The sequence below is a fragment of the Salvelinus sp. IW2-2015 genome, linkage group LG23 (assembly GCF_002910315.2).
Source record: "Salvelinus sp. IW2-2015 linkage group LG23, ASM291031v2, whole genome shotgun sequence".
In the NCBI taxonomy this organism is placed as follows: domain Eukaryota; kingdom Metazoa; phylum Chordata; class Actinopteri; order Salmoniformes; family Salmonidae; genus Salvelinus; species Salvelinus sp. IW2-2015.
Window position 1 is genome coordinate 37,093,625 of NC_036863.1, and position 23,315 is coordinate 37,116,939.

At 42.5% G+C, this 23,315-nt stretch overlaps 2 protein-coding genes across 2 annotated transcripts; both read right to left on the reverse strand.

Annotated features, from left to right (window-relative positions):
• Nucleotides 1–227: 227 nt before the first annotated feature.
• On the reverse strand, nucleotides 228–1,637 carry LOC111950635 (small ribosomal subunit protein uS12m). Its single transcript, XM_023968378.2, has 3 exons — nucleotides 1,492–1,637; nucleotides 1,327–1,377; nucleotides 228–671 (listed from the first exon to the last, which is right to left on the reverse strand). The coding sequence occupies exons 2-3, from the start codon at nucleotides 1,373–1,375 to the stop codon at nucleotides 286–288; spliced, it is 435 nt and encodes a 144-aa protein (XP_023824146.1). The 5' UTR covers nucleotides 1,376–1,377; nucleotides 1,492–1,637; the 3' UTR covers nucleotides 228–285.
• A 2,541-nt stretch (nucleotides 1,638–4,178) lies between these two features.
• LOC111950950 (neuronal PAS domain-containing protein 4A-like) lies at nucleotides 4,179–8,355 on the reverse strand. The gene is made up of 8 exons (XM_023968905.1): nucleotides 8,020–8,355; nucleotides 7,418–7,569; nucleotides 7,186–7,294; nucleotides 6,794–7,085; nucleotides 6,587–6,696; nucleotides 6,142–6,277; nucleotides 4,411–5,993; nucleotides 4,179–4,207 (listed from the first exon to the last, which is right to left on the reverse strand). Exons 1-8 carry the CDS (start codon nucleotides 8,192–8,194, stop codon nucleotides 4,179–4,181), a joined length of 2,586 nt encoding a protein of 861 aa, XP_023824673.1. The 5' UTR covers nucleotides 8,195–8,355.
• Nucleotides 8,356–23,315: the final 14,960 nt, after the last annotated feature.

Consider the following 23,315-nt stretch of genomic DNA (forward strand, 5'->3'; position numbering starts at 1 on the left):
GGTAGGCTATCATTGTAAATAAGAATTTGTTCTTAACAGACTTGCCTAGTTAAATAAAGGTTCAAAAGAGTTTTGCTCAATGTGCTCATCTCTGGATATAGCATAGGGGTCTATTGCTGAAGTCTGCAATTTAATATTTATTTAACCTTTATTTAATTAGGCAAAAGTGAAAAGGGAATTACTGACACATGGGATAAATCACAAGAGATCAATCACTGGGTCTAAGCCAACTTTGAACCAAGACATTTATTACAAATATACAACAAAAAACATTCCCTATCCCTCTCAGTTATTTTTCTTCTTCACAACATGAGCGCAGTCATATTTTCCCCTGACCACAGTCAGCTTGACTCCTGGCAGGTCCTGTGTCCTGCCCCCCTGCACCAGCACTACATTGTGCTCTTGAAGGTTGTGTCCCTCCCCAGGGATGAAGACCACTGCCTCCTTGCCGTTACTCAGGCGGACTCTGGCACATTTACGGTTGGCCGAGTTTGGCTTCTTGGGTTTCCGGATCATTGTCTTCAGGATCACTGCCTTCAGCTGGGGGCGGCCGAACATGGCGCTGACACTCGGGGGAGGGGGGGACGGCTTTCCCCGGCGATGCATCTGATTCAGAGTAGCCATAGTTCTGGAGAGGACAGGTCCGGACCATTGGGAGACAGACTGAGACACTAATAGGATACAAAGAGTGAGTAAGAGATCTGCTCCAACTTCTAATGTTTAGAGTAAACTGTAAACATAACAGCTCATGTATGCCTAAACAAGATGCTGAGGATATTCTGAAGTAGGGATAGTCAATCTTCTTTGCAAAGGAGCAGTGAGTGTGCATAATTTTGATGCAGCAAAAGCAGTACCATTCAATTTAGAAGCTTATAATCTGGTCTTCAATAAAAAAACATTTTAGGCTAATCAGCTGTGCTTCCACACACTGGCCCTCACAAGGTAAGATTCCCTACCTCTGCAGGTCTGAAGTCAAGAGCATGGATGTCAAGCCTCGTGTTTGCGTGTGTTTTTGGTTTTACTATCCTTGTGGGGACCAGAAGTCCTCACAAGGATAGTGAAACAAGACAGATTCAAACAAGTGTGGGCATTTCACCAGTCCCCACAAGAAAACATGTTATTTTAGGGTTTAGAGTTTGAGGTTAAGGAAATATGACTTTGAATGGGAATCAGTCGTCTGGTCCCCACGATAGTAAAACAAACGTGTGTAATATGACTATATTGTATTATGTGCCATTAAACTGACGCTTTTATCCAAAGCAACTTAGTCGTGCGTGCCTACATTTTTCAGTGCGTGTGCAAAATAGGCAGGCATGATGAAGTTACCTTGCAGAAGTGATGTCAACATTGGTCTCAGACTCCCCAATGACGCCATCCCTGCAAAAGAGGCAAATATAGGATTTAGGGGAACCTGTCTGTCACATTGTTAACCTTGCAGCTAACCCTACTCTTTAGTCCAAAGCCATGCTCTACAGTATTTTCAAATCGTACTTGTTGATTTTCTGTTCCTGTCCAAGGTCAAACCACCGACGTGTGTCTTTAAAATATATATATATAATTATAATAGGGAAAATAAGAAATCGTAACTGCTCTCACGCGTATGACCGCAGGAAGTATTTTACATTTTCTTCCGTATTGAGTGCGACGGTTTCCGTTACAGATTTTTGTAAGAGCACTACTGTCACCTACTGGCCGGTTACACGAAGAAGAAAAAAAACACCATGCACATGAGTTGGCCAGAGGATAAGATTATGATTTTGGATCTGATGTCGAACATTTTCTAAACAAGCCCCAAGGTATCCTATATTTTAGAATCCCTGAAATAGGGGTGTGCTGGAGCTGGAGGGTAAACCAAAGATGACAGATCAGGCATCTCACTAGTTCCTTATATTTGATATAATTCTTTGTCCATGTTTATAATTGACAGGAAGAAAATAATCTAACAGTTGAGAACCACCACAGGGAGCCTATTGTATAAGTTTTTTTGCCAGGTGGATATAATTTCTTCACATCCATCTACCAGAAAGAGAGGGGTGGCGTTGTTTGTGTGTGAATGTCTATGTATGTGGTTCTGTGTAGAGCAGATGAAGTAGCAAGCGGATGCAAAGCGAGAGAGAAGAGAACAGGGGGATAGATGAGTATGATGTAAATTACTCATAAGGAGATGGTTTCCATGAAAGAGGTACGACTGAATGAACAAGAGAACACAGATGTGTGAAAGAGGGAAGATGAAAGGAAAAAGCAAATGGCTTGAATGGATGAGTGGGAGGGAAGGGAGAGGTAGAGAGATAACAAGTGAGAGCGAGGGAGGGAAAAAAATGCAAGTCCGTCCTCCTTGTATGTCTTCCTATCCTTTTATCGCTCTCCTGTTTTTCTCTCATTTAGGTTCAGTCTATTTTCGTCCCTCTTCAATTTTCACAAGGATGGGAGGGCAGGAAGGATAGAATGAGAGAGCATTAGAAGTATGAACCTCTTTCATAGAATTCAGCAGCGCTACAAGACCCAGTGGGTGCAAAGGGCCAGGAGGGTGGACGGTATTTGAGAATGAGGGTAATTTAATATCATTCTAGTTAATATATTAAAGGGTGCATCTGCCTCCCCAGAAGAGTGGACGTTGTTATAACAGGAAAGGGGGCACCTTCCCCATGTTAATGCCCACGATTTTGGAATGAGATGTTCGACAAGCAGGTGTCCACGTACTTTTGGTCAGTGTGTGTGTTGTGATAATTGTATTTTGCTCTATAACCTGTTAGTTCATATGCCTTGACACCGTGATATATAGGCCTAAGGCTGAGACAATAAGAAGACATGGTGGCAGAATAGATTCAACCACAGCTTTGTTTCATCACAAAACCGGAGAGCAACATCTGTCCGGTGAAGTCCACAAAACATTGCATCTAATAAATAGTTATATGACCTACAGCATGGTCAAGCAAGTTAATGTTTACAACATTTTCAGACTACTAAAAAACTATTGATTTAGAACCACAGAGAGTTACCGCAAGTAGCAAAGAAAACAGGAGCTGCCTCCACTATTCCAGCAACATTTCAACATCATCTAATCACCTCTGCTTAGTTTAATACAGTGACAACTAAAAGATATCAAAAAGGATTTAGTCCAATCAACGTAAGCTAAATATGATGTGGCTGTTTATGGTAGCACACTGATTTCTCTGTGTGTGTGTGTGTGTGTGTGTGTGTGTGTGTGTGTGTGTGTGTGTAAATGCAGGCACATTCAAGCCTGTTGCACAGTATGGGATGCTGATTGTTCCCCATAGTCAAGATTGTGTGACAGGCGTCACAATGTACGTCAGAAGTGTCCCTGACTCTCATCACACAATAGAGACCAGAGAATGGCGAATAGAGGAAAGTCTGGCAGATGGGTTATTTACAGAAATACAGTGTCTAATTCCTCAGTAAGACACAAAGACTTAAAAAATATAGATTTTAATTTGCTTTTGATTGGTATCCAAATACATTGGCAACTATAAACAACACATAATGTCCATCACTTATATATTAAATATACTAGCTAATGTACTAGATGTACATTTTCTGATAAAATAAATACATCAGGAAGTGATATAATATATGAATGTACAGCATATATTATCGGTACACTGGTAATACACACTTTTCACTCCACTTTTAGTCATATAAAATATATATATATATAGATCAGTCAAACACAGTATGCGAAGAGCACATATGCTGAAAGACAACCCATCATGATATTCAAACTTAAACGCATTCTTTCAACAAAATAAGACCATAGTCAACCAACATGTAGATCAGTGTATAAACAAGCACTGCATCTTTATAGATAAAACCAAACAAAATTGTTGTGGTATGATACATTTGTGCCATGTGATCTTGTGTGCTCAAAAAAGCCTTCTTCCTCACTATGAGTGAATTTAAATATGGCACTTTAAATTACCTCTTATGAGGTTACTTAGCAATAAAATCAATTCAAAGTAATGCATGTTCAACTGAATCATCAGAAAACAGTATTATACAATAGTGGATTTTAAGTATCCGAAATATGGATAGGAGAATTTACATTTTCACCTTTCTGAATATTTTTTGAATACATTTTGCACATTCAGCTTTTACAGGAAAAGCTGCATCTTAAAATATGACAATATGCCATACTGAATGAAGTAAGTCACAGACTTATTTTAAAACGCAGGGTCACGCAGGCTTCCATCTGAAATGAAAGAAAACAACAGAGAAGCGTTAGTTAATTTAGTTCAGCAACCAGTATTATTCACACTGATTTCTTAGTAGTCTCATGCATCTTATACTGTAACATTGAAATATCTGATGAGACAATGAAAACAAATGTATGTGCCAGTAATATAGCCTGCTATCTTATATTAACACATGAGCATGACAAAAATGGCCCCTTACCTTGGTGAAAACTTTGTGAATGCATGGTTGAGTGGGAGTTGATACAACTCAGGTTGTTACCCCAATACGGGGTGAAAGAGGCATCTGCCTCAAACAGAGGTCCCATGTCACCCAGTTCCTCCAGAAAGGACTGGGCATCGGGCAAACCAATGGTGGGGGCCGGATGGACCAAGGCAGAGGCACCCTCCTGGAAGGCTGTGAGAACGATGGCTGATGATGGTAGTGACGATGGAGGCTCCTCTGACACCTCCATATCCATCACCCTGATGACCATCATAGCTCCACCCACTGCCATGCAGTTACACTGCGTTGACTGCACGCTACAGAAATGGTTTACACCGATTGAAGATTCACCCTCGATGAGGCTGGGAGTGAGTGGCGAGCAAGGGGGGGAGGAGTTAAAAGAGGAGGAAGAGGGAGAAGAGGAGCATGAAGAGCGGGACAAAGGGAACGATGGGAGCTCCTCAATTAGGCTCTCAAGTAACATACTCTCCTCATACAGAGAGATATCCTCTCGGCTAAGGGGCGGGTCTAGCCCCCTCCAGGGCTGGCACTCACCTCCACAAGGAGGAGAGGAACTCTGGGATGTGGCCTGAAGGCTGGGTGAAGTCAAGGTGGATGGGGTCACTCCGGGTAGAAGCGGGTCACAGCAAAATCCCTCAGCTAAAGAGCTAATATATTTAGCCAAGAGAGAAATTTCTTCATTCTCCCTCTCCTGCTCTCTGTCTATGGAGAGGAAGGAGCAGGGCGGGTGTGTGGGTGATGCCTCTGGGGTAAGTAGGAGCTCATTCGGAGGGCCACGGTAGGGCCTGTGGGAAACATCCACATACAAAGGCCCCATAATCTGTGGCAGGCTCATGATGGAGCATTCATCTCCCCCAAAACTATCAGTGGTGGGGGGCAGCTTTCTATGAGGCTCTCCTGGGAAAAACAGCTCAGGATGATCAGAGGAGAAGGCCTGGGAGAAGGCTGGTGCTCTGAGTGCTGAGGTAATCATTTCATGGGCCATTGGGCATGACACAGCTGCATTGATGTGAACTAAACTGAGTTGCAGTTGCTCCCCAAAAGGAAAACTGCCACTTTCAAGATGAGGGGTATACGGGGGAGTGCATGCAAACTCCCCCATCTGTTGAGGGTGGGGCATAGTAAGAGGGGCAAGGGGCTCGGTGAGGGAGGAGGGGAGAGGGTCTGAAATATTGGTTAGAGATTGAGAGGTTATTCTCTGAGACAGAATATCAGACTCAGGGTCAGTCAGTGAGGCATGAGGGTACACAGTGGTTGGCCCAACAGAAAGATGGCTGGACTTTGGTTTCCACTGGTGTTGTTCTCCATGTGTCTGGGGGAAGTTCTCTTCATCCAGAGATGACAGGCTGGACCGAGGACCATAACCAACTGGCTGCATGGGCTCCTCACAAGCGCTCACACCAGACGTGGCAGTGCTGAAGTCTAAAGAATGTGCAGACAGGCCACTGCTGCTGAAGACCTGGTCTGGACTAGACAGGCTCTGAGCAGAACCCAAATACCCAGGGAACTGGTTCTGCTCCAAACACAGCTGCTGGCGTATTGACCACGCCTCTGACTCACTGAGAGAGAGAGAAAGAGGAAAAGAGACAATCAGATATTGTATAGTATATATTGTAAAGTATATATTGGATAGTATATATTGTATTGCATCTATTGTTAAAGGTTGGAGATTACACAAATGGCATATGACAAGTGTAGCTGTGGTACCTGATGATGTAGTTGTGGCAGCTGATGGGGTGTTCTCCATTGTTCAGCTGGAGGACCATATAGAGCCAGACCCAGGAGTGGTCTGCTGTTTCCACCTGCAATACCATCTCCACCTGCCGCTCCCCTCYTTCATTTACTGCAGAGACAGAAACATTCCCATGTTCACATCTGCTTACTGGTCTGTCTTCCTCATGTGTTTGTACCAGTGGAGGCTGCTGAGCGGAGGACGGGCTCATGATAATGTCTGGAACGGAGCGAATGGAATGGCATCAAACACGATACCACTCCACTGATTCTGCTCCAGCCATTACCACGAGCCCGTCCTCCCCAATGAAGGTGCCACCAACCTCCTGTGGTTTGTATTACTGGTTGTGTTGGAATGTATGTTAAGTGGCTGTGGTGCTGTAGTCTGGTTGGGTAGTTGTGTTATTGTGGGTGTACTCACATAGGATATGGTGCTGTTCAGAGGCATGGGAGAGGTCCCTGGGATGAACCAGGCTGTACCAGGAGCGAGTGCGTAGAGATTCCACATCATAGCCCAGGTACACACTCACACTGGAGGGAAAGGGGGATGACAGAGTTGATAACATACCCCATGTTCTCATGCCTATACACAATTCAAAGTGTTAGAATGAACCAGGCTAATTCTTACCTGTCCTGAGCGTCCCAAAGCCTCATGTCCCTGTTGTGTTGAGAGTGGAAACAAGCAAGCAGGAAGGCGTGCTCAGGGGGTGGGGTGAGGGGGGCACTCTTGGCGATTGTGAGGTTAGACGTTTTTATCTTCAGAGGGGTACAGAAACACACCCATACTGGGTTGGAGGTCCAGTAATTAGAGACAGGGCAAGGTGGGGTGAGACAGCGAGCTCTGACCAGCATCAACTTGTTCCCTGCACCTTGCCGCCGGATGAACTTTGTAGTATTGAAGCGACACCGAAATAACCTGTCTAGAGGAGGATAAAATAGAGATGTAAATTGATGTAGATTGATGTAATCTGTTGTAATTATAAGAATGGGTAAACATTTGAGTAATGATGGTATGTCTACCTGTATCAGCAGTGGTCATTGGTAGACCTGCAATGTTGCTCCTCATGACGTAGTGGTCCATAGGATTGATGATATCATACACACTGTCACTCTGGGCAACCAGGTCCACCTGAATGAGAAAAACAAGTTGAGTGATACTGAATGGGACTTTCATAGGCCTATGTAGAAATACTTTCAGTGTATGGTATGTCAAAGTAACAACAGCCACCAGTTTGTAGCTTAGGCTACTCACCATACAATGCCCGAGGTGGTCTGCGACGTTGTCTGATAGATACAGAAGTTTTCCGTCGCTTGTTAGGAGTAGCATGAAACTTGACAATTCGTGCATCAGCCCCGAGAGCTCGTGAAAAGACATGAAGTCCACGGTTTCGTCTTGAAGAGCGTCTGGTTTTGGCAGCGAAAAGAAGCGGTCTAACGTTAGTTGTGAATATCGTCACTAACACAAAGAAGCACATAAGACATTCTACTATTTGCATTTTATTCACTTGGGATCGTGTTCATACTAAAATATTATGCCTCAAACTGGTTGGAGTCACACGCACTCTTTACTCACAGCCTCAAGACTACCACGGACAGCGCCAAACATTTTCAACACTTCGGACAGCAAAAGACTTGTAAGGCCATTATGTAAAAAATTTAACTATAGCCAAATAATAGATTAATAGATCAACTTCTGAATTACAGTGCATGATATGCGGCAGTAGTTGTCGACCATGCACGTTAAACTGAAGTGCACCTGGTGACAAAAACCACAAGAGCAAAAGCAAGCTTTCCCTATTAGCCTAATCACACTTAATGTGAACATATTTCAAAGAACAAAAAGGTTGAACCCACCTTGAACGAAGAATACAGACTTTCTGGTGTACATGCAGGCAAGTGACATGATGTGTAGGTAGGAGAGTCGAGCTTTGTCAGTATCGGAGATGGGCAACAGTTCCTGTAGGTTCCGAATCTCTGCGTTGATTTGGTCCCTCCGAGCCTTCGATGCTCCTTTTGTGGACCGATACATTGTCGCGTGCCTGTCTGAAACAGGTGTCTGTTCAGAGTTTGGAAGGTTTGTAGAGACGGGGTGTTGTTCTGCCTCTTCACTTCATCTTCATTAGAACGTTAGAACTTGACAACTGAATTGTTAAAATGAGAATGACTAGTTTAAAAGCTGCGTTTGCATTGTCAATTAATTGTAATTAGTCTCTGTCCGTTTTTATTATCCGGTTGCTCTCCCCGGGGGCAGACGGCTGTTAGGGTTACTGTCTATGTTGACTAGTTGTGTCGTGATAATAAAGTCCATGAGCGAGGATATTCTTTATATAGGCTGATGGTGGGGTGGAGAGGTGGTTGAGCAACCATAAGTATGAATATAATTTGAAAGGAGATGGGGAGGGGTTGATTAGCATTGAGGACTGCATGCTCTCTGTCTCTCTGTCTCTCTCTCGCTCTCTCTCTCTCTCTCTCTCTTGCTCTATCAAGTGTCATAGAAAACATCCATCTGTATGTTTCAGCATGTTTTTCTGCATGTACTTAACCTAACAGCATGCGTGCACTGTATGTGTACTGTATGTGTACCGTGAGTGAGTGGGTGAGTGAGTGAAGGTGAGAGAGTGAGTGAAAGTGAGAGAGTGAGAGAGTGAGTGAGAGAGTGTTGACAAAAGCACAGTGTTGTTTCCAGGTGAACTAAGCAAACGCCTACACACTTCTCCCTTCTCTCTCTGGCGAGAATTCAGCCTTGTACATGTTCCTTGCTTTATTCTTGCCTTGGTTGTTCAGTTTATTTTTAGAAAATGGATTTGAATAGAACATTTTGATTGTAATGATACTCGGTTTTTACCTCCCTCACTTTTCATACTGAGGTCGAGGTCAGCCCAAATTACAGCTAAATTGCAAAGGGTCAAGATGATATTTGTTCATCGAGTTGGAGTTACAGTACATTAGAGTGAAGATAATATATGTCAGATGTTGAAGTCAAACAGTATGCTCTATTTAGAAATGTAGTATACTGTTTAACTACAACCACCAATAAGACTACAGCCACACACACTTTTTCTTTACTGATGTACAACACGGCTGACTCAACACCGAAGTGTACTGTACTGTGTTGAGTCATGTACTGTACGTCTGACCAACTGGATTCTCCTGAAATGATAAAAACATGAATAATCAGATAACGTCAGATAGATAGAGATTTTCTTGGTTTCCGTTTGGTCCGGGCCCATGGGACACAGAAGGAACCACTGTTTGACACCCTGAGCTCCCTGTGGATGTTGATGTTTTTATCATGGGTGGTGTGGCCATCTGTTGAAATCACAATGGTGTTGAGTTATGGCACAGCTATTATTCACTGAGGGGCTTTGATTCACCCAACTCTTGAATTGCTATTTTTGCTATTTTGTATATAGAGACATTTCCACATGTTATAGCATCTGTAGATGTATTGGCAAGTTTTTATTTCTTTAACTCAGCATTTATTTCCATCTCTTTCTGTATTAATTCATTCATCAAGCACAAGGTACTTGTCACTTGCTTGTCTCCATCTATGTGCCCATGGCAACAACACTGTGGTTACTTAGTAACCACATTGGTCCACAAATAGAGATGTAAGGAAATGAATTATTCTCAAAGACACCATTTAAGCCGGTAGGTGATAACCACACTTTATTATTTAGAGGCGGATTACAGATACAAGCAAATATGTTGTCAGAAATGTCAAATTCGATTTTTGAAAATCGAATGCAATTTAATGTAGAGCGATATGATTACACGGACCACTGTCATCTCTTCATCATAAGTTCAGTTGAGGAAGAGCACAGTATGATCTCTCCAGTATAGAGAAATGATATAAAACTCCTCTGTAGAGTTTTGTAAGGTAAAGATGGCACATTTGGCTCTAGTAATAATGTGATTACATTTTCTCTAATGATATTACATGTTTTATGTACAAGCTAAAGGAAAATAAACATACAATCAGTTTTTCACTCATACACACTGTCCTACACTTTTTACATGTGAATAGAAAGATTATTCATATCTGCTTTCATGCATTTGTTAAGTTATGTCAAAGCCCTTCTCTTAATGGAATGATGATGAGTAGGGACTCATGAGGGGTGGAGAGAAAATTACTCTCCACCTGACCCAGCTCAATTTCCTCCTCTCTGGACAGGGAATATAAAAATATATTTATTCACAGGAATAAACAAGCCTAGAAACCATTTCACGTCGGCAGATGTTAATAAAAGACATTGGCAGTGAAGCTACAGTAAACCACTGGAATATGTTGTGAGGATTTAGCCATTTCTTGTAAATATGTTATTATTATGCTCCATATACAAATTAGTCATTGTTCAGGGTCAACAAGATTAATTAAACCTTTTAAGTGCTTTCTGGTAGGCTAATTCACGCTCAGACTAAATCTTAATGTACATTCAGACTCTCCCTCTACCTCAGACTGAGTCTGCTGTGTGACCCCTGTCACCCATGGCATGGCACCCTGTGATGAAATCCTACAAATCCCAGGTGTGCCCTGACAACATGACCCCCTGTACTACCCACCACCCACACCCATCTGCTTCTCCTGGCCACCTACATACCGTCTGTGCCTGGACTCCCTGGCTCTCAGCTCCTACACTGGCGATGCCACAAAGGAATGCCCAACACTCTGGTACAAACATACCAAAACATACTCACACATTATCTCACATGCGCATTCTCATATACTTATCTTTTATCATTTCTTATTGTTGTTGCATTGTCGAGAAAGAACCTGCAAGTAACCATTTTCGCTGGACGATGGATACCATATGTATCCTATACATACAACTAATGAAACTTGAAACATGAAAACACCCTTTTTGCTGGTCATTCTTATGTAAGGTTAGAGTGAACCAGGATTTCTTCTGAAATACTCAAACTATTCCTTTTTTTACTCAAGGGAATCAGATTCAGCTTTCTATGTTTCTGCCACTATGTGGGTGGCAGGTAGCCTAGCATTTAAGAGCGCTGGGCCAGTAACCCAAAGGTCCCAAAGCCGACTAGGTGAAAAATCTATTTTTGAGCAAGGCACTTAACCCTTGTCACTCTGGATAAGGCTGTCTGCTAAATGTACATTTATGTGGCAACATACTGCTATTTCAGTCCAATGGCCATGTGTGTGTGGGGCAAAGCTGAACAAAAAAACAGTTTGTGTGAAAAAGAACCTGTTCATTAGAGAATAACATCCATTTGCAAAATAATGATTTAGGTAACAGATGAGAACTGTGAATCATGTCTTAGGTAAGGGTCAATTCTAAGGTGGAACATTTACATAATGTCAACCTTTTGAACATGAATATGATGACACGACAATAACATACATTTCTCCAAAGAGTTTTGTAGGTTACAGATGCCTGTGATTCATGTCTTAGGTAAGAATCAATTCTACAGCAGAGGATTCACATAAGTCAGGGCTATAATGTCAACCACTTTTAGATTCATTTGAACCCTTACACAGCTACATGACTCACCAAGACGTCAGATCAACCATTTGGTTGATTTGTGACTGAATTGCTCATTTGAACCCGATTGTTGATTTTTGGTTGACATCTGGGTTAAAATGAGACAAAGACTGTGCATGTTGATGACCTTACGCAAATTCAACCAACTAGCCACATCGATGCAACATAATTACATTGATAAAGAAAGTTGAAATAACAAGGAGACTTTGTTGACTAAACCAATTGTTAGCCACTTTTAAGTTAGGCTGTAGGCTATTAATTTAAAATATGTTTAAATATGTAGCTAGGGTGACGTTTAAACCTGTAGTTAGGGTCATTTGCAATTTAAGGTAAGATGCTAATCTATTGTAACTGCACATACTGTAGTGTAATTAGCAGTGTCCCTTGTTTTGAAAGAGTGCATTTATCTGTGTTTGTACTGAAAAGGAAATAAGCAAACGTGACAGAGTGAATGAAAGAGAGAGAAAAGATGGTCAGCAAGAGAACCCATTATTGGGCCTTAATTAAGCAGAAGAGGAGGTAAGAGAAAGGTTAAGCGTGTGCATGAGCAGGGAGGTGGAAGAGGAACAGCAACTAAAAGGAACATCATTCATCCAAATGTTGGTTTCATCTCTTTTCATTTTAGTAACATGACAAAACAACCATAAGTTGTAAAAAAAAAAAAAAAATACAGAATAGGAACAAGCAATATTAATTCTTTACAGTTAAGAGTGAACTATCTGGAGAACAGGATGAGAGGAGAGCAAGAGAACGACCCTGATGGAGAGAAAAATAACATACAGTATGACATGGGTTGAAATGGTAGCTTTGAATGGATGTTTTTATCAGTTGCCTTGGTAACAAGATAATGGACCCTCTTGGCTAGTCTTTTGTGCAGCAAGAAACTATTGAAAATATGATGCACACTGCAGAGGCTAGATTCCAGTGTGTGCCAGTGTACCATGCGTGCGTGTGTCAGAGGAGGCTGGTGAAGGGAGGACAACTTATAGTAATGTCTGGCACGGAATAAATCGATCAGTATTAAACGTGTTTGATATGTTCCATTTATTCCATTCCAGCCATTACAAATGAGCCCGTCCTCCGATTTAAAGCGTCACCAGCCACCACTGGTCTGCATGCATGTGCATGAGCATGTGTGTTTGTGGTGACTCACAGAATTATGGAAGAATAGTTTTACAACTTGCTTTGCCCCGGGCAGATTTCTTTAAGATACATTTATAGTAGTAATGTGTCTGAGAAATTTTCCTCTCTCATGTTCTTAACAGTTATTCTCATCTCACATCTGTCTCCCACTCTCTATTTCCATTTCCTTCTCTTTGCTCCATCTGTCTCCTCAGATGATCCTACAAAGGCAGACAGTCGTAGGGCAGAGCTGGTCTGATAGATCATGAGGGGTTTGACAGACACCAGCTCCAGGTTGTACTCTTCGGGGCCGGTCACAGCACGGGCCTGGACCATCATCGCACTGATGTTGTTCATTTCCTGTGAAAAGGATAGTGGGAGGTGTAGTGGTAGTGTATGTATGTGCAGGACTGAATCATTTAAACTCAGTATTCTGTCTTCAAAACCAGTCATATTTGTTCCCCTACTACTGTAGTAGGCAGTATTAGATGTAAGGCTTTGATAGGTATTTTTGTGTAACATGCAAACATCAAGATATTCACATTTCTACCGGCATGTCACCTGTGCAACTAGAGGCTGAAAAAAACTGTAGATCGCATTTACTGCACACACAGACGCATACAAAGTTCTCCCTCACCCTCTATTTGGCAAATCTGACCATATCCTCCCCATTCCTGCTTACATGCAAAAACTCAAACAGTAACAGTGACGCGCTCAATACCGAAGTGGTCAGATGATGCAGACGCTAAGCTACAGGACTGTTTTGCTAGTACAGACTGGAATATGTTCCGGGACTCATCCGGTGGCATTGAGGGGTTTACCACATCATTCCCCGGCTTCAATAATAAGTGCATCGATGACGTCGTCCCCACAGTGACCGTATGTACATATCCCAACCAGAAGCCATGCATTACAGGGAACATCCACACTGAGCTAAAGGCTAGAGCTGCCACTTTCAAGAAGCATGACACTAACCCACGCTTATAAGAAATCCTGCTACACCCTCAGTTGAACTATCCAACAGGCAAACCATCAATACAGGACTACTGTACTGGCTCTGATGCTCGTCGGATGTGGCAGGGCTTGCAAACTATCACGGATTACAAAGGGAAACCCAGCTGCGAGCTGCCCAGTGACACAAGCTTTCTAGACGAGCTAAATACCATCTATACTCGCTTCAAAGCAAGCAACACTGAGCCATGCGTGAGAGCACCAGCTGTTCCAGATGACTGTGTGATCATGCTCTCTGTAGCTGATGTGAGTAATACCTTTAAACAGGTTAACATTCACAAGGCTGCAGGGACAGACAGACTACTAGGGCATGTACTCAGAACATGCGCTGACAAGTGTCTTCACTGACATTTTCAACCTCTCCCTGACCCAGTCTGTAATACCTACATGTTTCAAGCAGACCACCATAGTACCTGTGCCCAAGAACGCCAAGGTAACCTGTCTAAATTACTATCGGCCCGTAGTACACACATCTGTTGCCATGAAATGCTTTGAAAGGATGATCATAGCTCACATCAACACCATCATCTCAGACACCCTGGACCCACTCCAATTTGCATACCGCCCCAACAGATCCACAGATGATGCAATCGCAAGGCCTCGTAGCACTCCACAGGCAGGGTGGCCACTGACTGGCTGGAGGGTTCAGGGGCAGTGATGACAGAGGCAGAGCGTGGGAGACACAGGTAGCCGCTATAGTGGTTAAAACACTTCATATCCCCCCGGCAGCCTTCTGGTCTCACACTCATTGATATGCGAAAGATAAATGAGACAGAAGATAAGTGAAAAAGCCAGGAGTGTGACACCGTGAGATCATAAGCACAGTGACAGAACTTTTTCATACACACCCCTCGCTGTAACATTACAACAAAAATAAACCACCCACCTTTACAGTGCTGACTCTGAACAGCCCACTCATAACCATCTGTGCACTCCTAATAGAGAGAGAGAGAGAGAGAGAGAGAGAGGTTGCAGTGTTGACTGTATGCTTTCTCTGAAGTAAAGTGTGTCAATGCTAAAGTGCCATAGCCTGCATGCACATAATATTACAAGAGGGACTCCGGTACATATGGAATGACTGGGCATTGTTATCGAGAGAGAGGCATGAGCTGGCTTTCAGAAGGGATAGTGAAAACAACCAAGCAAGGAAAAAGTAATGAGAAGGAATAGGAGAAGTGAAGATTGACGTTTCTTACCGTGAGGCCGTCACCTTCTGGAGGTGATTGAGACTTTGTACGGTGGAGGAGACAAACTCACACACATAACACAAATGTTCCTTGCATACTCACTCCTACACACAAGCAAACAAACAGAGAACAGGTAGCGGACACACCCCTCTGTCAGTCATACATAAATGTACAGACAAACCCCAACAACACGGAGAGAGGAAGCGGAGTGCTATTCTAGAACCTGTGAGAGACAGAAAGAGAGAGAGAGAAGTTAAGGCTGCCGACCCAGACGGCATCCCTAGCAGCATCCTCAGAGCATGCGCAGACCAGCTGGCTGGTGTGTTTACAGGCATATTCAATCTCTCCCTATCCCAGTCTGCTGTCCCCACATGCTTCAAGATGGCCACCATTGTTCCTGTACCCAAGAAGGCGAAGGTAACTGAACTTAATGACTATTGCCCCGTAACACTCACCTCTGTCATCATGAAGTGCTTTGAGAGACTAGTCAAGGAGCAGATCACCACTACTTTACCTACCACCCTAGACCCACTTCAATTTGCTTACCGCCCCAATAGATCCACAGACGATGCAATCACCATAACTCTGCACACTGCCCTATCCCATCTGGACACGAGGAATAGCTATGTAAGAATGCTGTTTATTGACAATAGCTCAGCATTCAACACCATAGTACCCTCCAAGCTCATCAGTAAGCTTGAGGCCCTGGGTCTGAACCCTGCACTGTGCAACTGGGTCCTGGACTTACTGACGGGCCGCCCCAAGGTGGTGAAGGTAGGAAACATCACCTCTACTCTGCTGATCCTCAACACTGGGGCCCCACAAAGGTGCGTGCTCAGCCCCCTCCCGTACTCCCTGTTCACCCATGACTGCATGGTCAAGCACACCTCCAACTCAATCATCAAGTTTGCCGACGACAACAGTAGTAGGCTTGATTACCAACGACGAGACAGCTTACAGGGAGGAGGTGAGGGCTATGGGAGTGTGGTTCCTGGAAAACAACCTTTCACGCAACGTTAACAAAACAAAGGAGATGATCGTGAACTTCAGGAAACAGCAGAAGGTGCACCCACCCTACCTACATCGATGGGACCACAGCGGAGAAGGTGGAAAGGTTCAAGTTCCTTGGCATACACATCACTGACAAACTGAAATGGACCACCCACACAGACATTGTGGTGAAGAAGGCGCAACAGAGCCTCTTCAAACTCAGGAGGCTAAAGAAATTTGGCTTGTCACCTAAAACCCTCACAAACTTTTACAGATGCACAATTTAAAGCATCCTGTCGGGCTGTATTACCGCCTGGTACGGAAACTGCACCGCCTTCAACCGCAAGGCTCTCCAGAGGGTGGTGTGGTCTGCCCAACGCATTACCAGGGGCAAACTACCCACCCTCCAGGACACCTACAGCACCTGATGTCACAGGAAGGCCAAAAAGATCATCAAGGACATCAACCACCCGAGCCACTGCCTGTTCACCCTGCTATCATCCAGTAGGCGAGGTCAGTATAGGTGCATCAAAGCTGGGCCCGAGAGGCTGAAAAACAGCTTCTATCTCAAGGCCATCAGGCTGTTAAACAGCCATCACTAGCACATTAGAGGCTGCTGCCTATAGGCATAGACTAGAAATCCCTGGCCACTTTAAGGAATGGAACACTAGTAATTTTAATCATGTTTACATATCTGGCATTACTCATCTCATATGTATATGTATATACCTTATTCTATACTGTTCTACTGTATCTTAGTCCGTTCAGCTCTGACATTGCTCGTCCATATATGGATATAGTCTTAATTCATTCCTACTTAGATGTGTGTGTACTGGGTATATGTTGTGAATTTGTTAGATATTACCGCACTGTCGGAGCTAGAAGCACAAGCACTTCGCTACACCCGCAATAACATCTGCTAATCACGTGTGTGTGACCAATAAAATGTGACTTGATAAATGGCACATACAGTAATACTCGTCCTATGTGCATGTATCCCAATTCAGACTGTGCGTGAATTGCTTACCGTGTTCCACTTCTCCCATGAGGTGACCTGAACAGAACTGCATTATGTAAAATAGATAGATTTAGGCCCATGCTTTTTAATCGGTTAAACTAATGGTCACACTGGAAGAGAGTCGACTGCCACATGGTCTCATGCGTGATTTCTGTACAGTATGTGCTGGCCAAATAAGCGTATCAAATCAAATTTGTCACACCATTATAATGGTTTGAATGTGTATTTTATAACTTGCCACATAGCATGAAGTCCTCTGTTTTCAGTATAATGAGACGGAACAAATATATCCAGAGAGAAACTTGCAGATATTGGCAAATAACTACATCACCATTCTCTGAGAGATTAAAGCAATGAGGCTGGCTTCAAGAGGGCTGTGGCCTCCTTTCCAAAATTCCACACTACCCCAGTCTAATGGTGCCACAGATATGACCTCAAAGGCCTCAGAGGAGGGCACAGGTGCAGGTATACAGACACCACTTGAAGCTATGCATAACTGGATTCCTTAGGTCTCATCATTGTGCAATAATGTAAAACAGACTTGTGGATAATATTAAAATCAAATGTGGAAATGTAAACCTCTTGATGCCATTCTTGGCCCTAAAGCCGGACAGATAAAATGAACAGACATGCCTCATCTTTCAGGAGGATTTTAGTGGTTAAGACGAGTTTATATTTAGCAATTGATCAATTAATCCAACCAAACTTTTGCAGAAATTACACAGTAGATTTGTTTTCCTCAAAGCCCAAAATAAAATGGCAGAAGATGACATACTACAACAGCATGATATGTTACTACCTATAGTACGGTCTTTCTACTTCATGTATTTCACATTTGTTTTTATATTCTACATTCATACATACAATATGTTTAAAAATCAAATAAGACTAAAATATGAGGTAAATACATTTGTCTTTTAAATCACACTCACTGAGCACTGTTCCTCTAGTCCACAGTTCTGTGCACTTGTATAATGTTGCACGTCCTTGACACCCTTTCACAGTTGATGCTCACAGAAAATCTTCCTCAAGATGCAGGGCTATAGTATAGTCTCTGTCCTACAGCCACACTGGGGAAGAGCAGCAGCGGTTGTGGTAGTGTAAAAGTGTGTGTGAAAAGCAGTGTGAAAGTGTATATATGAAACAAAGTGTTTGTGGGAAAAAGGGGGCTGGGATAGAGAAAGGAAATGGGAGGGACAGTCCATTCTTACCCCCCAAACCACATGCCTGCTGCCCAGCTCTGAGCCCTACCATTCTTCACCCTCTTGTTTTGCCATGTCCTCTGTCTACTCCTCTCTCTGGGATTCAAATTCCGGGTCTTCAGCCCAAATTCCACATCCATCACTCAGCCAGGCAGCAACAATAGCATTAAGAACAAACACTGCACTCCGGGGAAAGGACATACCTGGATTCAATCAAACCCAGTCCTTAAATAACCTTGCTTCAGTTAAGCTACACTAAAACTACCCTTAAGAAAAATATAATTTTGTTAACTAAAGTTACTTTGAAAAAGTAGTTCGTCCAAACTAGTTCATGAAAAATAATCATATAAATCTGAAATGCCATAGAATACAAATTGTAAGAACAGATCACACTGTAGTCAGATATAATGTGTAACTATTAACTATTAAAACACAAAAAAATACATTTCAGATGAGAACTACGCAGGTCTGATGCCAAAAGCGAAAGCTAATTCTTGCCTACTTCAGCCATATTTTATTTTATTTTTGCAAAAAAAGTGTAGTTCCAGTAGTTAGCTACACCACTACATGGCAAAAACAAACGACTGAATTTATACTTTACCAACAATGTTTCATGGGACTGCCTTCTTTGCATTGTCTACTAAATTGAGCAGCATTGTGCCTGCTTTGGTGCCATCAATGACTGGTCACATCAACAGAGACACATCTTACCCACTGCTCCTATTGTCCAGTAACTGATGAGCTGGTCTTCACAGAAGGCAAAGTCCTGGAAGGAGAGGTACTGCAGCTTCCTTTTTCCCTGACTCAAAACGGCTGTTTGCAAACACAATGGCAGCATAGTCCCTGGAGGTATATAGAGACAAGTTAGAGGGCTGCACAGTACGACGAAGGGCCTGAACCTAAGGAAACTAACACAGGCAATTATCATTTTATCATCCATCATTCTATAAACCATATAGTCAAATAGCCTATAAACAAATTCACAATAACATTTACCTGGGAATACACAGGTATGCAATTCCCTGTGAATATATATACTAGACTTATGGTTGACAGATCTCTTTCACTACACTCTTCCTGTTTGTCCTTCATTATTCCTCCCTCTGTCCTTCACTCTATTCTTGTATCCACCTTGCCAGTGTTGGATAGCAAGAAGTCCCGCTGTATGTTCTCCATTAGGGTGCCCTTGAGCTCCTCCACCACTTTGAACACCCGGTTGAAATTGTCAAACTGGAGAGAGAGAGAGATGTGCTTCGTGTTGGTATGCTCTATATCCAATGACTTTCACATTTCTAATCATGACATCACTCTAAAAGCCCCATGGCTGGCAGGCAAATCGCTCTCCGTGACTGGACAGATAATTCAATTACAGAGCAGTGCTGTCCAGCTGATGTCCTGGCCTGTTCTTCTGCATTTAAGCTGCTCTTCAATGACAGGTTCTTCTCAAGCTGGGAGTTGTGTGTTAATACAGCCAGGAGTCACACTATATTAATGCAGCCTCTTCTCAGGGTGATGTTTGTGTTAGTCTCACCGGTCTCCTGCAGCTCATCAGTGTGATCCCTGTTTTACAGCTGATGTCGTCCAGGTACTTTTAGAGAAATTCTTCCCTAGCAAACACACTGTCAAACTCATGGTGCCTGCAGAAAACACACTGCTTAACTCTCCTCCATCACCAACACACACAGTATTTGTTCCTTTGTCTATTTCTATGTTTGCACACACATTGTTCTTGGCTTTGGGAACAATAAAGATTTATGGAATTGAACATACACCTTTCAATTAGTATTCTCTGGTGCTGGGCAGGGATCTGGAAGAGTAGCCCAGTTTGGTGTGGAAATGTAAGAGACTTTCACACACTCCATGGTAACGCTGGTCAGAACTTCAGCATTCACTTCACACTCCAGTAATGCCGCCTCATCCATCCGCACCTTAACTGCATCACTCACTGTGAGGGTAAGCAAGGCAGAGATGGCCCTCATCCATCCGCACCTTAACTGCATCGCTCACTGTGAGGGTAAGCAAGGCAGAGATGGCCCTCATCCATCTGCACCTTAACTGCATCACTCACTGTGAGGGTAAGCAAGGCAGAGATGGCCCNCTGTGAGGGTAAGCAAGGCAGAGATGGCCCTCATCCATCTGCACCTTAACTGCATCACTCACTGTGAGGGTAAGCAAGGCAGAGATGGCCCTCATTCATCTGCACCTTAACTGCATCGCTCACTGTGAGGGTAAGCAAGGCAGCGATGGGAGAGAGACAATAGGATGTAACCTAAATCATTTGACGGTCCAACCAAAGCTGCTAGACATCCATATCCATAATAGTTGGTTTCCCACGTACACATCTTATAAGCTGATGAGGAACAAAAAAGACAGCAGAGTTTAGAAAAAAAGGTTCTGGATGGAACCAAAAAGGGTTCTGTGCTTGCTTCATATATGGCACTCCTTAAGGTTCTATATAGAACCGAAATTTGTTCCATATATAACCTTATATGGAACCCAAGGGTTTTATATGGAACCAATTTTGGTTCAGAGAAGAACCCCTGGCATTCTTATCAAAGAACCCTATAAAAGGGTTCTATATAGAACCTTTGGGGGTGCCATATATGAAGCAAGCCATATAACCCTTTCTGGTTATATTCAGAACCTTTTTTTCTAAGAGTGTATACACAATCAGAATGATATCCTATTTACATGAGGCCTTACAGAGGCATTCACTATTGATAGACTGCAAAGACCCACTGAGAGTCATGTTTCTTGGTGAAGCTGGCATTAACAGTCGGTGATTGATGACGCATTTAAAAGGGTATTCACACCACAACGATTATTAAGTAGAATAGCCATATAAGGAATTAACAATAATGACACGTAACCTTTAATTAGTTACGCATCTGTGAAGTCGAGGGGAAACGGTAGCCAGCAAAAATATTGCAGCAGGCAGAGTAAGTTAGGGTAAACAACATATGTGAAGTTAAAAACGTCAGGTTCTGCACAGAATTAGGGAAAACAAATGATCAAATTTGCATAGACCTGCATTCAACATTACACAAAAAAATGTATAGAAACACTATTCTTATTGTAAAATAAAAAGTTAAATTACATTGACAGATGTCTAAAGGTGTCGCTGACAAGTCAATTGTGTCTCCTCAAAATCAACAACACAAAGGGCAACTTTGTTTCCCTTCTATGGATATCTCTAGAGAATAGCACATTTGATACTAGGCACTTACTGCCCTCTACTGCAGTGGTGAAATGCGTTTTTCCGATTTTTGTTGTCAGCAGGTCAAGCCGTGAGATGACCGGTACCTCAATAGCATTTAATTACAAGACAATCGCATATTCTTAATTTGTAAGCCGAAAAAAAAAGTTACAATATTTCTACCGTTTTCTAGCAAAATACTGTATCACTGGACGAGTTTTTTTTAAGCTCGCAAGGGCACGCAGGACACTGTCCCTGGTACTATAATGAACACAATTCTGGAACGTCCGTGGTCCTGAAATTAGCAGAATTCTGGAGCTAACCACGGTGCTGAAATCAGCAGAATTCTGGAGCTAACCACGGTGCTGAAATCAGCAGAATTCTGGAGCTAACCACGGTGCTGAAATCAGCAACATTTGTATGTTTGCTGCATGGGAGACATAAGATAGGCCTATTGGTCTAGGGCTATGTAGACTATAGTTTAGGCAAATATAATGGCAATCTAAACACTGAGTACGGATATATTTCTTAGGTGACTTGTGTTCCACAAATCTGTATGCACATTTTTTGTAGACTTGAGCGCCACCCTGGCGAAAGTGAGAATACAGTTTTTTTTACATCAACATTAGTGATGACTATGTTCTTCCTAACCGTTTATAAAAAATAAAAAAAAATCCGCGCTTTATAAGAGGCATCGGTACACATCTCATATTCTAAGCAAGGCCTACATAAAACGCTCGTTTCACTTCGTGTCGTGAAAATAAAGACAGAGGCATAATGGGAAAGGCTTGTTTTGCAATATAAATTATCCGTAGCGCTGACGATTAGGATCAGGGTGTCGTGGACAAACATTTTAAATCATATTGTAAGCGTGACATGAATGTTTATTTTTTGGATAACTGGCATATTTTTCATACATAATCATTGAGCCGCACTCGCCTATACAGTAAACGACCAAATGTGCAGCAACAGCTGTCAAACTGTATAGACCTAATTGTGAAAACCCTCTTGTTTAATCCTGTTTTGATTAGAATTTGACTGATCTGTACAGCTTGTTAATTTTTTCATTACCCCTACTTGGATAGATTATAAACAACCACGTCTGTTACGTTACCCAGCAAAAACGTCGCTCGAACAGAAAGGGGAACTAACAAAGAGTCACTGACCAACAATCAAAACAGGTGGGGTTTTAGGCGGGGTTATGAAAGTCACTCAGGGGGGTATCCATTGAAAGTTGACTAGCAACAATTGGAACCTAAAAGACACCCACCATGAGCACCTACTAAATTAACCAAGAGGCAAACAAAATTATAACCCACACCAAACTTACACAGGAAGCAAACCAAACAGGTGGAGCGAAATAAAATCAGAAAAAGGATTGTTTGTCTAGAAATCAAATTGGGGAGAGCCAACTACAGCTGTTAACCCTCCACATCTATCAAGACAACCTGGACGACAGGGCCAGACACTCTTAAATAGCATCTGGGCCAGCACAGGTGAAACACCTTCCCACTAACGAGACGGCAACCAGGACAGATGTTACACATACTGACTGATGAGGTGACCAATTGGTGCGCCCTATGTGCTAACGAGCTATACATGCTAAAGTCCAACCTCAAAACAAATGGAAAAAAACAAAACCTGTAACACCTTCCCCCTTAAGACAACAAATACATCCTATATTTTTGTTGGACAAATTTGCTCACCACCAACAGAAAACAACTTCCATTGCACAACATAACCAACTTAAATGCGTTGTATTCTCCAAAATAAACATGGCATCTACTGGCTGTCAACAATTAAATATAAGACAAAACATTTTTTGTTGTTGTAAATATACTGTATATATATATATACACACATATATATATATATATATATATATATATATATATATATATATATATATATATATATACA

Excerpts from the sequence above, each read along its gene's own strand:
- LOC111950635 (XM_023968378.2), bottom strand. The coding sequence starts at position 1,375 with ATGGCGTCATTGGGGAGTCTGAGACCAATGTTGACATCACTTCTGCAA. Across the intron at positions 672-1,326 it reads GTTGACATCACTTCTGCAAG|TGTCTCAGTCTGTCTCCCAA; the intron begins GTAACTTCATCA and ends GTATCCTATTAG.